Genomic DNA, 16,283 nt, shown 5'->3' on the forward strand with positions numbered 1-16,283 from the left:
TACTTACGGAATAGAACCTGATCAGGATAGAAACATCGTCCTGATGTTTTACTAAATAAAGCAAAAAAAAAAAAAAACAAACAGACACGCACGTCTCCACAAGGTCACAGCGTTAAAAGGCGCATGGCCTCCCCCGATCGTGCGCTGCGGCCAAAGTACATTAAAGATGTGGATGCTCGGCGCAACCGGACTAATATACTTTGTACCTTGTGCCACAAGTTCGCATCTCTCGTCTACAAACAGGGAAAAGTGTTTAAAGCTCCCCGATCTCTGCCTTTTTTCGGTGAGCACCATTTGCCATGCACAGGTAGTTAAAAATACATGTGCATGGGGAAGACACCCAGTCAAATTCCGCAGCTCGGACGTTTTTAATCATGGATGAGCATCAGGTCCATGGGCGAAACTAGGAAGCGAAAAGCTAAACATCATCGGCACGTCTTAAAACTAAACTTTACACAACTTTCGTGCTGCGAAACAGGCATCCGACATCGCGTGCTACTTAAAACTAACCAGAAAAAAAGTCAAGTAGAGAAAATGAGAGCTTTAAAAGGAGCGTTTAGAGAAATAGCGAGTACTTACGTCTGACTTTGTTGGGGTTGGGCTGCTTGCGCCTAGACATAGTGATGATGGTGAGCAGTGATGGACTGAGAAGGGGGGGGGGAGGAGGGAAAAAAACTGCAAACTTGTTCCGGAGAGGAATCAAAATGGCGTTTCTGAGGATGTGCAAAGTTCGCCAACTCTCAATTTTCCTCTTTTTTCTGTGCTCTTCCTCAACGAGGAAGATGGGAGGAAGGAGTCGAGAGATGGGGGAGGGAGGGGGGGCTTGCAAGTCTCACTTATTTCGGCCCCAAGTCTCACGCTGTCTCTCTCCCCGGGTCTCTAAAGCAGATAAGGAGACGCATCACGTGTTGCTGCTAGTCTCCAAGGGGACGTGTTACTGAAGCTGCTGCCGCTAGACTGCAGCCTGCTAGCATCTCTACAGGAGGGGTCTCTATCGAGCAGAAAAGCAGAGAACGGAGGAAGGGGACAAAAGTTTACCGACTGCCCCAAATCATCCCACCCAGTGTTGCAATGCAAAAGCAATAGCCTCCATCTGTTTTTTTTTCCCTTGGGGTACTTAACCTCGGTGCCTGATGCCGATTCCCATCTATCTAATGTAGAGCATTGCGCAGTAGATATAAACATGGATGTTTATTTGAAAATGTTTTGGAAACATGTAAAAATTAACATCGCGGTGTTCGAGATACAGGGCGTCTCGTTTTTCAGTAAGTCTAAGTGGTTTCGACTGCGTATGAGCGTCGGATTAGAAGTGGATTGCGGAGGTGATTTAATCGAGTTTAAAGTCCACATGGTCCTGGCTGCGAGCAGGATGCGCAGACCTTACACGTGGACGGATAGATCTGCTAACCGTGTCGACTAGATTACATGGACGCAGCCGTGGAAGTCAGCTAGTTCACCTGTCACAGCCAAAGCACACGTATTCATTCAGACACATCAAAATGGGAAATTTAATGTTTAAACATACGCGTTTGAAAAACCTTCAGAACCACGAAAAACGCACTAACATACATTAATATTTAAGCATACGTTCGATGCAAGGTGCATTCAATGTCCTACCAGCTTTAATGCTTCTAAATACCGATACATTACATATATTTTTTTGTAAAACTATCGACAATACATTAATATTTAGTATCCAACGTATTTAGCATAGTGGATGAAGAAATTTCATTGACATTATCATCACCACATTAAACATTTGACGTATGAAACATACATATTATTTAGATTTTACAATGTTAATGGGTATATTTAAATTTATATTACTCACATAATATTATGCATCTCGTCATCTAGAGTACAGGCGTAACCAATTCGGGCACTTTTAATATAATAAAAGTAATTGCAAGAATTTTGCGTTGAAATATGGCGCGCGCGCACACACACACACACACACACGTTATATATATGTGTTATATATATAAATTTTGATATCGAAAAGTTTATTGAGCATGACAGTTACAAAACATTCACGAAAACGACCTGTTCCCCCCGAAACGTTTGATTATGTATCATTAAACGGTCTCGAAGAAGCCAGTACGTAACACATAGTTAGGAGAGTTACTGCTGCCACTGAGCGCGTGCTCGGGCTGGTCCCCTTTCTAATCCTTTCACTACGCCGTACAGGCTACAACCGCAGAGTAAATAACGACATTAGGCGCAAAATGCGGCTGCTCCGTGTGCAGAAGTACACGCGGACATGACGAAGTTATACTTCAAGCGTAACGTATTTGAAAAATTGGTATGTAAATAATGTAAAACAATTGCACAGTTTAGTCACAGACGACCACGCATCATATATGGAGTTATACATAAACCTCGGTTGTAGAACATTAAGTAAACAGGTTATAAGTGTAAGAACAGATTTGCAAAAAAGAAAGTGTTACAGGAAAGTAGGTGGAAATTATTATCCAAGGATTATAAGCCCTAGTTTTAGCCATGTTTCAACAGGTGTTTACTTTCGCTTAGTGATATCGGAATTTGCTAAATGGCATTATAATAGTTTAGTGTATAACTATTTGACAGAGATGTCATTATGATTAATTATAACTGCGGCTTCCATCACCAAGCCTCTTTTCCAAAGGACTTTCGCAGTGTCTTTTATCCATCATTACATATATTACGTAGGCGAAAGAACTCCTTTTGGTTTAAAATTCCCTTAATGTGGTCTAGAGGACTCGAACCCATAGAACATTTAAAAAACGCCGTATCACTGAATGTTATATAACATTACACACACACACACAATAAATTTATAAAACGAAGAAACGAATATTATTTTTCAATAATCAAAATTATTTCTGCGATATTTTCATCATAAACCTATTGTTAGGTTACGATATATCTGTAGTTGTTCTACTGCTGCGTGATGAAGTTATTGGTTAGTTACCCTCCCCCCAGAGTTAGAGCGCCTCCCACTATCATACGAGAAGAACACCTGTTGGTCGCCACACTTCAGTGATAAATTGGAGGGTAACCAAATACTCCATCCACGCCAACAGCATATAAGACAAGAACTTGTTAATATATGCATTTATTTTTTTATGAGGCTTCATATAAACTTCGTGTGAAAGAAAACGTGACAGGGAACCGTGCAGTCGTGATATTGCAAATCAGCGATGCATTTTTAGCTGTCAATATCTGTAGAAGCACATTCACGTTTCATTCAAGTTGCTATTCACATAACGCACGCTTGCGCTCTTAACGTGGAAAAAAGTACCCATTATTGTGTTTAGCACTCATAAAACGCTGAATATAAACTGTTACACCTTCGGGATTGTGCAGATGCCTTATTCTCAGTTTACGTACGTATTTATAAGCCATGTCAGAGTAACGCCGGTAACATTCTTTCACTAGCAGGGTACCAGATCAACGATGCGCATGCGTACTGCGCAGCTCTCCGGAGCCCGTAAGGAAACCCAAGGAGCGAAATGGCTTGCATTGCTCAAGAAACCGAACTCTGAATCATTAAAAAATTGCAGTGATGAATGAAATCACGAAATGGAAGAAATGACTCCACGCACAAATATAGTACAATGCAATACCGTCCTAATGAAACAACTACGATAGTGTCCCTGCGTGCCGTATAAGGAAATAACCAGTCAACGAATTGGTTCAGAGAGGTGGGAGTGGTAAGAAACCGGTTTCCCTTGGCAACGGATGATTTATGGGTAAAACTTGTTTGCTAGTAACCTCGGAGATACAGAATGGGTGGATTCGCGTCGAAAAGTAAATTGTTTGATAAATGAAGATAATGCATATGATTATGAAAAGGTCTATTCGGTGACCCGTGGGTTCATGCATCAGGGTGCCGGAGGATAGTCACGAGATCGTAATGAGGATTTTATGGGGAGTGACGTTGAGATTCATTATTTAAAAACTTTTGCAGCTCGATAGCCACCCACTGTCTCTCTTTCTTTATGCAGTTTGCCTGCCAGCGCAGCTATAACGACAGTTTTCTATACTCCAAAAAAGCCGAGATTTTCATTCCTCAAATCTCACGAATAATACCAATCTTAATATTTATATTTTGTTACCATTAATGCAATAATGGTACTGCTTATATGCAGAACATATTTATAATGCGCCCCTTGAACCTGTCATTATTCACGTAAATAATAATCTCTGGGAAAAAAAAGTTCAGCCTGAAAAGGTAGGAAGTTAAATTTCTGAGTGCATTTGTAAGACTATAAGCTACCAGTAGGGGCGTAAGTGAGTGGGAACCTAGATTGAAATTTTTAGTAGCTTCATAGTCATTTGAACTGCAAAATTGTACAGGAGCAAAATTTGATCTTTTAATAGTTTTCTATAAACTGGAAACTGGTCAGAATGCCACTATTAACTGTAATATACGTCTAATTGGTATTATACACTCACCTAAAGGATTATTAGGAACACCTGTTCAATTTCTCATTAATGCAATTATCTAATCAACCAATCACATGGCAGTTGCTTCAATGCATTTAGGGGTGTGGTCCTGGTCAAGACAATCTCCTGAACTCCAAACTGAATGTCAGAATGATTTAAGCAATTTTGAGCGTGGCATGGTTGTTGGTGCCAGACGGGCCGGTCTGAGTATTTCACAATCTGCTCAGTTACTGGGATTTTCACGCACAACCATTTCTAGGGTTTACAAAGAATGGTGTGCAAAGGGAAAAACATCCAGTATGCGGCAGTCCTGTGGGCGAAAATGCCTTGTTGATGCTAGAGGTTAGAGGAGAATGGGCCGACTGATTCAAGCTGATAGAAGAGCAACTTTGACTGAAATAACCACTCGTTACAACCAAGGTATGCAGCAAAGCATTTGGCGGATGGGCTACAACAGCAGAAGACCCCACCGGGTACCACTCATCTCCACTACAAATAGGAAAAAGAGGCTACAATTTGCACGAGCTCACCAAAATTGGACAGTTGAAGACTGGAAAAATGTTTCCTGGTCTGATGAGTCTCGATTTCTGTTGAGACATTCAAATGGTAGAGTCAGAATTTGGCGTAAACAGAATGAGAACATGGATCCATCATGCCTTGTTACCACTGTGCAGGCTGGTGGTGGTGGTGTAATGGTGCGGGGGATGTTTTCTTGGCACACTTTAGGCCCCTTAGTGCCAATTGAGCATCGTTTAAATGGCACGGCCTACCTGAGCATTGTTTCTGACCATGTCCATCCCTTTATGATCACCATGTACCCATCCTCTGATGGCTACTTCCAGCAGGATAATGTACCATGTCACAAAAAGGGGGTCAAACACCGTATTAGTATGGTGTTCCTAATAATCCTTTAGGTGAGTGTATATGATATTATACATGAATGAAATATCCAGTGCATCATGTGATAATGCATATTTATTTGGATGGTCTGTCACTGGAGCTGGATAGCAAATATTTTTCTTTTGTTATTCATCAGATATTTTCCTTGGACAATGACACATGGAAACACATAATTTGTCCTTAAAAAGAAAATGGTAACAGTCAGATACAATACAGGGGGACCCAAGCACTCAAGCATGCAGCAGTGCATGGTGTCCCAAGGAAAGCTGCTCAACACAGTTAATCAGTGACTAGCTGGTTTAGGGGCCGCCGATCCCGGAGTATCAGAGGGGGCGGCACAGCATGGCCGGAGCAGTGGGACATGTGGTCGGGGTAGCATGGGGAGGGGCCTGGTCGCCCCGCCCACACCCAAGAGCCAATCAGGAAGCTTGCAAGCCAAAGATCTTTAAAAATCATGATATCATAAGCTGCCTGACAGCAGTACTTTTAAAGTGACAGTCACGCCTTTTAACACTCAGTGCAGAAACGCAGAACTTTGTCCTCTGAACGATGCCCCCCCCCCCAAGCCGTTGTTTTCTCCTTTCCTCAGTGAGAAGGTGACCTTTGACCCTAATGCTGTGATGATAAGATGGGAATCACACCTCTAACATGTCATACGCTGTGTGTTAGGGGTCTGATGAGGAAAATAAGAGTACTATAACCATGGTGCTAACAGAGAAGATTATGTGGTTATCAGTCAAGATCACATTTTGGAAGGAATTAAAGCCATATACAGTGGATGAGGGATGACAGGTATCGCTGGAGAGCTTTATTGCCATAATCGTGCTGTCTGCCATCCTCGGTGCCCCAGTGGTGATATGTTCACGCTCTCTGTCGTGTGCTGTGATAAGATATGCACTTGGATGTGCTTTGACACCACTTTGGTGTTTTTGCCCCCCCCCCCATTTTGTTTTGCAGATATTGGAGTCCATCGTTTGGACAGCTGTATCACAAGAGCTAAACATCTGTGTTCTCTCGTCAAATTGTTATCGGGCTAAAGATTGTGGACCTGGGCCACTGGCACAGTAAGTATGAACTGTTTGTATATCACTAGTTTGTGATTCTCTCTCTCTCTCTCTATATATATATATATATACACACACACACACACACAAACACAGTGGTACCTCGGTTGTCGAACTCACTAGAACTCGAATTTCTTGAAAGTCGAACAAACCAGTTTAACCTAGAACTCGATCTGAATATTAGAAGTAGATCCGTGAAGGCTGACCTAATATAAATTGTACGCGCCAGGAAATGAGTCATACAATGCAATTCTTACTTGAATGCCTTCTTCACAGACTGGACGATTAACCAAATAAAGCAGCGCAACTAACAATAAATAAACCACTAACTTACGTGTACTATTAGAGCATTTATGTCATTTATTTAAACTTTATTTTACCAGGTAAATTAACAGAAAACCAGTTCTCACTGCTTTATGTGACATTCGGGAGAAATAGCAGATTACGCATCGGAACTGCCTGGCATACAAATGTCATGCGTGAAACTAAATTCTTCAGCCAATAAGGGCAAAGGTTTGTCGTCACGGAGGCGGTTCCAGTTTGTGCAGCCGGGTGAGAGGTCGCAATGCATCTAACCGTAATGCATTGCGTCAGGATCAGAATGCGTTGCTTTAAGCCAGCGCTGTAAGCAAGTAGAACGCACCCAATGACCGGACTGGGGAAACAAACTGAAACGCGGACTTAATACAGAGGACTAATGACAACAACCAGAAACAACTGATCACACTGGGATTCCACACTAGGTTAACGAGGGGGCGTGGCACCCGGAAGGTTCGGACGATCGGGGCAGGACAGGAGTAATGTTGGGATAAGATCTTTATCGTTTTGGAAGCCATTAAGAAAAAAATGCTCTTCTTGTTTTATCCTGTTCATTTTGTGTTTAAATGCTTAAAGAAAAACATATTTAGGTGTAATTTTGGGGGTCCGGGAACCAATTAATTTGTTTTTCATTGTTTGTTATGGGAAAAATTCTATCAGAACTCGAACTTTTGAGGATTCGATCCGGAGTCCGGAACGGATTAAGTTCGAGAACCGAGGTACCACTGTATATATATATAAGGACATATATATATGTGTGTGTATGTGTAAATGAACTCTCTAGGTAATAAAATATAGCGTGGTGCAGAGCAGGACTGGTTAAACTGCTGGTCAGCATGGCTACCGGTCTCTTTGTGTTAGTTCTGTGTGTGACCAGTGCTATAACTCAGTGTTTCTCAACCTGGTCCTTGGGGACCCCAAGATGGTCCATGTTTTTGCTCTCTCCCAGCTCCCTGCCATACGGTCCACATTTTAGATCCCTCCCAGCTCAAACAAAACATAGACTGTCTGGGGTCCTCAAGGACTGGGTTGAGAAACACTGCTGTAACTAGCCTACTATCTCCTGCCTGCACACTCGGATGCGTCCTTAAGCCACCACTAGAGGGCTCACTACATTGCATAAGATTGAAAGTGCCCTTGGTTTATTGGTACAGCTGGTTACACTGTAAACCGAGCAGCGCCCCTGACCCAGCGTCACCTGGAACATTCCGGCGCATGTGCACGATGCCTGACATGCTCCTCACACCAAATGGCAGTTGCAGTTCTGGCTCCCAGCCTCGAGTTCTGCAGAACCGGTACTCCAGATTTTCTGTGAAGGTTCCCCGAATAGATTTTAAAAAAGTGAAGTGTAGCTGTCATGCTTCACTACTGGTCCTGTTAATAAAATAAGCCTGACATGATTAGGTGTATTATTAATCACAGGACTGGCATCCCATCCAGGGCCTCCCCAGTTATTCCTGTGCTATGCTTTAGGCTCACCACAGCTGATAAGTGGCTATGGAAAATGGATGAATAGATGAATCTAGTCTCAATCCCAGCCATGGCAATATATGTGCCATATGCATGTTCTCCTCCAGAGGCGAATAGATCAGGTCCAGAAAGTAAAAATCCAGACCAAGATTTTGTGTCAACCAACCAGTTGAGTATAAAGCATCACAGTCACAGAGTACTCAGCTGGTTGGCTGAAACGAAACTTTGGCCTGCATTTTTACTTTCTGGACCTCAACTTTTCTACTCTGTTCTCTTCATGTCTGGATGTTCCTCCTTCCAGAATCCTGTAGCTCAGGTGAATCAGCGTCACTAAACTGCGAATGCTTGTCCCCCTGATATGAACTGCAGCCCCACCTACAGAATCCTGCTTGTCACTGGCCACAGGGTCCCCGCCCTGGTAAACGGTCTCCAAATTTTTTTCCTGCAGTCATCCTCTAATGTGCTGTTATTTAACCCCTCTGTCATGCCCAGCTCACCCGCTCCACCAGCGTGACACCCCCGGCCCCTTCCAAACCTAGAAATTGAGAATTTTTCTCCAGCAATGTTTTTGCACTAAAAACCTGACACACAGCACTGGGCAGCTATCTGTCCCAGTCTCTACCTATTTACAATTTAATAAGTTTAAATTGCACTACATTTTACATTGCATATGTCTGCGTATTTATTATGACAATTGAAATTGTATTCATTTTGTTCCTGCACATGCACTTTATACTTGCAGTACTTCTGATTTGTGTTTTGTGTTCATTTGTGTTTAGCTGAAAGACATATAGAGTGAGTATTTCATAGTGGAACTTTCTGTTTACTGTGCACAAATAAACACTTGAATCTTGAATAATTAATTCAGCATGTAAAGGGTTTGTAGGCTGGCCAAGCACACATCAAACTCCAAGCATACCTTGCATTTGGTGTTGTATATTCTCAGGGAATTACATCAGATGCAGGTTGGGGGTGCAGGACGCGTGCTGAGCTTCAGAACAGCTCTCGCACGCCCCACACAGCCTGTTAAGGTAACACAAGGAATTTTAATATGACCGCCGAGCTAACAGGCAGAACCATGTGGTCGTTAGTCAAGGTCACATTCAGGAGGAGATTAACCCCATATACAGTCTATGAGGCATAGTGACAGGTACATCATAAGCCACCTGAGCACTAGAGCAACATATGGAGGGCATAAGTGACTCTTGGCAAGAAATCCCAAGGGGTCCTCCAATCCCCCTCCCTAAATTTATTACCATTATTTTAGCATGAAGTCTAAATTAATAATATCAACAAAGAGATGTTAATGAACACAAGTTTTGTGAAAAACAGAATGCACAGTTTTTTGTCATCGTAATATACTACGCCAGAGATATTCAACTAAAATTTAAAGAGGTCCAGTTAGAGAAAATTTCTTGAAACAAAGGTCTGGAATATCATAATGTCTAACTATTTAGTGTGATATATATTTAAGTAACCTATTAGTTGCATCAACATTGCATTTAATCAGTACCTGACTGTCAAATCAAATTAATTCAGTACAATTCAAAAACGTTTTGACAATATTTATTGTCACATGACATAGAACTTCGGCCAGCTGACTGGAGTGAGATTTTCAGTTCGAGATGTCTGCACACACATGTAACAATTCTTACCTTGTAAATAGTCTGCTTTTGTATTTAACCATGTAAATATACCTTTGACGTAGTTAATTTTAGGTTTTATAATGGAATAATATAGATTTGCCGTAAGATTTCCAGCGTGAGTGTCATGCCAGATGCTTGAGATTTGGCAGCCATGAAAACATACATTTTTTGTTTCACCTGAGTTTATTCATATAAGATAACATTATTTTATACATATATTAAAAAGCAGAAAGTTCAACGAACATGAAATCAACAATAAACTACGTCTATTTATCCAACATGTTATATAATACATACTGTATTTTCAGTTGTATGATTTCAGGACAGACCAGTCACTCTGTTAGGAACATTACGGCTTTTTGCTTGTGGGTTTTAGCTTCGCTGCTGCTATTAACCTAATGGCACATTAGTGCAGACAAAGGGCTGCATGAGACGAACTACGTCTAGCTTGGCGGTTAAAGGTGTTTGACGTTCATTGGCGTGGGAAATGGTGGTTCTACTGCTAAACCACTACCGAAAAGAGCACAAAAGCTGCGTCGGTTAAAATAGAAGCGTCAGGTTTTAAATAATAATGTTTTGGCTATCAGTCCGGGTCCGTATAGGACAACTTCTGAGTCCGGACCCGGACTGCCTGTTAGTGACCTCTTTACTACGCCATCCGCTGCCCCCATATTGACTGCCCTGCCTATCCTGTTGTTGTGCCTCTGACAGAGGGCTGCAGATGGCAGGGGCTTGCCGCACTGGGACGGCCATCTTTCTGAGAGCCGTGACGAGGCAGGGGGAGAGACAAGCATGCTTTCTTTTGCCTATACTTTGCTCCAGGCGCTACAGAAGGATGGCACCAGTACAGGTCAACGTGTTAGGCGACATAGGCGATCGCCTAGGGCGCTGTCTTCTGAGGGTGCACCGAATTAGCAAGCCAGTGAAGCTGGCACCACATAGGGTTTAAACATATATGTCACGGACAACGTGAGGTGGCACACGGAATGCACCTCCGGCTCCCCCATGAGACTTGACCCTCTCCCTCCATCTAAAGGGTTTGGAGCAACATTTCAAAATGGCTGCGCTCCAGTACTAAAAAAGCTGAGAGTTCTCACTGCATCGTGAGGAAAAGCATGTGAATCAAAAACCCCAAGAGGAAGTGGAATGGACAGGACCTTCAAAGACGGCGACATGCCGGAGCCACTGCTGTCTGACGTCGCTTCCGTTTCTTTAAAATCTCACTTCGGGCCTTTTTTCCATCAGCAGACGTTACGCAATCGTGGGGGATGCTTCCCCTTACAGCCTGGGCGCCGTTTGCAGCCTCACGGCCACATCCTCCTGCAGAGGAGCCCTTTAAATTGCACTTTTTTACTGAAAAGAGGGCCAGAAAGGAGCCTAATCGCCTATGAACGAGGTGCTGATGACAAAAATAAAGTAACAGGTGACCTTTGCTAAGCAGGGCACCAGACAGCCTTATTTTAGGCCTTAGAAGGACAGATTTGGAGAAACCAACATGGCCGACATCACCTGTAGCTTGGCCCCTGCTCCTGACAGCAATCTGTTTTAATCACTCTGGATTAGTAACGGCGCGTGTCTGCTGTAAGTTGGAGCCAGGCGACATTTCCCAGGGTCGATGCGGAACTTCCTGCTCCATTTCCACCCCTCAAATACACGATTTCCTCCCAGTCTGTGACTCTCCCGTCAACGAAGGCCTTCCAGAGCTTGAGGAACAAGAACAGGACCTCATGAGACCCGTAATGGAATACAAAGCAGGGGAACGCATCATATCAGATAAGGGCTCTATACACCTTCTTGCAGCTGTTTGCATTACAGTGAAACACAGCTCTCTTTTATCACTCTGTCTCAAAGAGAGTATGGTATATGCTGATGTCATTAAGCACTCGCCCAAGAGGAGCCTTTATAGGAAGTTATACGAGTCGCTAACAGCTCTCCCGGGATTAGCCGTGTGGACATGTTGGACACACGGCCCTTTGTTTAAGCACTGGGCTTATACCTTGTTTTTTAGCTGTGGCCTGCTGCTGGTCCTTACGAACAGCAACAGTAGTGTTTACATGCTGTTAGTTGTGTTTATGCCTGTAGGAGACCTGAAGAGCATTAAGAATCACAGGGTTGTGGTTTTGAGAAAATGCTGAACTGTCTTAGAATTTAAAGCATGGCACATGCATGCCGTTCAGTTAGCTTTTCTGGTCTCTCGATACTGTGGGAAACGGAAGTGGTGTTTTCTGCAAATAAAGCACCCTAAACACCCTAAATAAATGATGTAATAATGGATTTTTGCATTAATGATATAATAATGGATTTTTGCATTAATGATATAATAATAGATTGACACTCTTGACACTTATCAAATGTTGTAAGTGTTATATAAAAAAGAAATGAACACCCAAGAAAATTGTATGAAAGGGCAACCAGTTGGCTGTGAAAGCCAGCTGTAAATTGGGTTGGTTCTGTAGTAAATGGGCAAAGGGGCACTTGTAGGTTGGGGTTCTGCTCTGTAAGCCACAGTCCCTGGTGTCCAGTTCTGACTACCCCAACAAGAGGGTAGCTAGGTGGTGTTCAGGGGTGGACTGGCAAAAAAAGCAGCCTGGGAATCTGCTATCAAGCAGCCGCCGATTTGAGGGGGGTGTGGTGGTGGTATATTTTGCCATCAACCGGGGGGTCCACTTGCAATATTTTGTCCTGGCCTGAGGGGGAGTCGCCCTCAGTATATTTTGTCAATCGAACTCATATAGGCTAAATAAGGCCAGCATTGGGGAAAAAAACCCAGACCTCACAAGACTGACGCATCAGGAAAATTCCCAAACTTCCTGAAGGCCAGTCTGTGCTTGGTGGTATTCCTCAGCTCATTTGCAGAGCCTCCACCCCTAGCTAGCAGGGGAGCCAGGGACTGGGCGACTTTGCGGAGACCGTCAGGGCTCCTTGACAACGCTTGGGGGAGGGCAGAGCCAGGTGGTTTTCGCGTTTAAGGACATCTGATGGGTTTCTTCTGCAGAACGTCGTGCATCTGCCAGTACGGCCCCCAACCCACTCACTTCCTCACCTGCAAAACAGGAACCTGCAGAAAAGGGGCCCACGCGGGCGGCAGGGTTCGGTGGGTGGGGGGGGGGGGATCAGGCAGCTCACAGGCAGAACATGGCTCCACGGAGACAGAGGGCCCTCTCCGACGCTCCGATAACATCACCTGCAATCTGGCTATGCTGATTACCATCAGTTTGTACCTGTATCCTGTGCCTCGCCTTAGCCACCGAAGCGTTGAGGTTCAGGGGCCTGTCGGATGATGTAATGATGCAGCTTCCCGCAGTCATCCTCTAATGCACTGTTAGCTAACCCCACCCCGGCCCCTTCCAAACCTCAGGCTCTAGTTTATGTAAAAGACTATAGATCCTCTCATTGCTTAAGCATTAAATATAGGTTTTAAAGAGCAAAGTGTTTTCTACTGCAGCATGTCTCCAAAACTGTTTTCTCGAAGAGGTCACCTCCCCCGCATGCGCTAGCCTCTGCAGCCCTCCCTCCCCACCACCACACATTTATCCGGCTCCTTCTGCAGTCCCTTCTTGTCACAGTCAGCTGTCTGCACAAAAGCCTGGAGTCAACAAAGGCAGGGGAAAAAAGGTCACTAATGTCTAATCTAATTCTCCAGGTGCTTCTCTTGGGATAGTGGGTCAGAGCGATGAGAATTATCTGCCGTTACGCTGTGATGAGATCCTGCCTATAGGGGGCACTGTTGCGCCACAAACCAGAGGAGACTGAGAATTCCCAGGTAGAATCTATCATAAGCGGCGAGTTTATCCCAGGTCACGGTGCCGGTGTGAAGGTGAAGTGTCACCCAGGATGGTACGGAAGGTCTCCACCTCGTGATTCCTGCACAGTGATGTTCCTCAGCCAGACGGCAGGCCGGCATGATGGGGCGTGACCCGCCAGGGGCACAGTGCGAGACTTTTCTCATCGTCTGTCATCCGTCTCAGGCTTAACACGAACCAAACTAATCAAGAACAAAAAGGCTACTGAGGTTCTGTCGCGTCTTTATTGAAAGAGCAGCAGGTGTGAAAAAGCAGAAATTCCTCCATCACCGTATGTTATAATAATCAGGGCTGGATCTGCTTTCTCAGGGGGCCCAGGCCAACTTTTACTTGGGAGGCCCCCTCACCAAGAATATTGATGATCATTTCATTTCCTCCATAGCCAAGTAGCTCGTGGTCCTTGCCTATTCAGCCTATAACTAAAGCTGGCCATGTTTCTGGCTGCACATAAAAATCAAATACATGAAATTAAAATGTTTAATTATTTTATTATATATTTACATTTTTTTTTAATGATATATTATTATATTTATATTATTATATTATGTTATATATCTTGGTCTGGGCCCCTTTGTGCCAATCGGGCCTTAGGCAGCTACCTAGTTTGCCTCTGCCTAGACCAGTCCCTGATAATAATTACCTTTAAGAATGTCTGACCTTTGCTATGTTTGCAAGGCATTGTGGGTAAGAGTATCTTTGACTGATCTGTTGCTCTGGGTAACTCAGTGAGCACTGTGGTCTCCCAAGGCTGTGTGTTCACTTCCTACGCATGGCTCCGTGTGTGGAGTTTGAATGGCCTTACTCTGGATACTCTGGTTTCCCCCAAAAGCCCAAAATATCTGGGATATGCTCACCATGACCTTTTGCCGGAGAAGCAGTTATAGAAGATGGATAGACAATAATAATGGATAGGTAATTATATAAGGAGCCTATAAAGAATTTTTTGACACGTAATTTAAGTAATGACCATAAAGTTGTTACTACACACTGAATAAATTAGGCATTTATGAGAAATGGGTGAGATCTCTCGGGAGCACAGCAAGTATAGCATGCCTCCTGCTGGCCAACACCATGCACTGCACCTATATAGCTTGTTCAAAAATGTCTATCTCCACCCATCTGATTTTGTGGCCTAAATACTTAAGCTTCATGATACATAAGTTTTAGGAAAATACGGACTCTGCATCTCCTTGCTTGTCAGACTTATAAATCATGTGGATATCTTCATAATTGGTTTCTTTTCACATGAAGTTGTATAGGTGGCACAGTGGTTAGAACTGCTGTCTCACAACAAGTTGGGCCTGGGTTCAGTCCTGGGTCCTTCCTGTGTGGAGTTTGCATGCTCTCCCTGTTTTTGCTGGGGGCTCCGGGTTCCCCCCCTCGTTCCGAAAGGATAGGTTGATTGGTGAGACTAAATTGGCTCTGTGAGTTTGTCCGCCCTGTGGTGTGTAGGTGACTGCCCAAGGTTGGTTCCTGCCTGAGCCCATTTCTCTCGGGATAGGCTCCGTTCCCCCCTGTAACCCCATTTGGGATTAAGCAGTTTCAGAAAATGGACAGATGGATAAAATTTAATGTGGTGTATTATATAATCGCCTGCAAAAATATAAACGTATAAATCACATCCTTTTCATAGTTGCCTATAAAATAGATCGTACAGGCTAATATGTCCTCCAGCTGAGAGTGCCGAGGCTTTGATAAAATATTCCCTCTTTTTTTCCCACAATCCCCTGCAGTGCGCCAACAGAAGCCCGCTGATGTGCAGAGCCGACAGGCTCCCAGCATGCTCCTGTGAATGCCAGCAGATTGGAGACAGTTGATGGCTCACAGAGGTGCCGCTTCCCTGGCGGATGCTGTCAGACTCCTGGGAAGAAGGCAGCGGTGGGGGGAGGGGGGTTCAGAGTTTTGGGAGGAAATGGACAAAGGCTTATCTGTGTCTATGCCTGAGGGAAACTGGTTACCAGCTTAGCAGGGAACTGGAGGGCTTAATTGTCCATAACTCACCCTGTACCCTTATATCAGAGAAAAAAGGAACATATCACTGGTGGTGACCTCGCTTCAGCATCTAAGGGTTGTGGACATGCATCTCCAGTCAGGCCTGTGTTCTTGGTGGGGAATCAAACCCACAACCATGGAGGTGGGCCATTGTGTTTTCTTGCAATTAAAACAACAATAAAAGGAGTAAGATACCATTCACTAATCATCCATCCATCCATCCATTTTCTGTAGTACTTCCCAGGAGGTAGAGGACAGGCAAGGGACTCCCTAGCTCAGACGCCAGTCCATTTTTGTGATCATAATTCAGAACACTAGAATGTGGCAGCCAGAGCCGGCCATGGCCAGCTGCAGGACAGCAGAGCTCCGTGCACCGCAGTGCCAACAGCTTCCCCAGGACCCAGTCACTGTGGGAGGCCTCTGAGGAATTGAGAACGCACTCCGAGTGGCTGGAAGTGGGTCAGCGCTGATGCCAAGCATGCAGATCGGGTATGTGACGGCAGCTGCTGGAGATGGCCAGGGAGCAGGGTGGAGAGAGAGGGAGAGGAGAAAGAGAATGAAAGAGAGGGGGAGGAGAGGGATGGAGAAAGACAGTGAGAGGGAGAGATAGAGATTAAGATACAGAGTGGGAGAGAGAGAGGGTCAAAAGGATAAAGAGGTAA

General features: G+C 44.2%; 1 protein-coding gene and 1 long non-coding RNA gene across 4 annotated transcripts in view; one reads left to right on the plus strand and one right to left on the minus strand.

The window, feature by feature from the left end:
• Positions 1–801, minus strand: part of rreb1b (ras responsive element binding protein 1b) — a 41,267-nt gene extending 40,466 nt beyond the window's left edge. The window contains exon 1 of one of the 3 annotated variants that reach the window (XM_023841223.2): positions 580–801. In XM_023841223.2, the coding sequence (XP_023696991.2) occupies positions 580–619 (40 nt within the window). In that variant the 5' untranslated portion in view covers positions 620–801. Of the gene's footprint in view, positions 1–7; positions 156–206; positions 551–579 lie in introns of those variants that run through there. The other 2 variants (XM_072711344.1, XM_072711349.1) reach the window with 2 other exon arrangements.
• A 2,673-nt stretch (positions 802–3,474) lies between these two features.
• LOC111858973 (uncharacterized) lies at positions 3,475–15,816 on the plus strand. The gene is made up of 3 exons (XR_002841715.1): positions 3,475–3,692; positions 6,286–6,392; positions 15,363–15,816. It is a non-coding gene; the product is annotated as an uncharacterized lncRNA (long non-coding RNA).
• Positions 15,817–16,283: the final 467 nt, after the last annotated feature.

The sequence above is a fragment of the Paramormyrops kingsleyae genome, chromosome 4, assembly GCF_048594095.1.
Source record: "Paramormyrops kingsleyae isolate MSU_618 chromosome 4, PKINGS_0.4, whole genome shotgun sequence".
Lineage (NCBI taxonomy): Eukaryota > Metazoa > Chordata > Actinopteri > Osteoglossiformes > Mormyridae > Paramormyrops > Paramormyrops kingsleyae.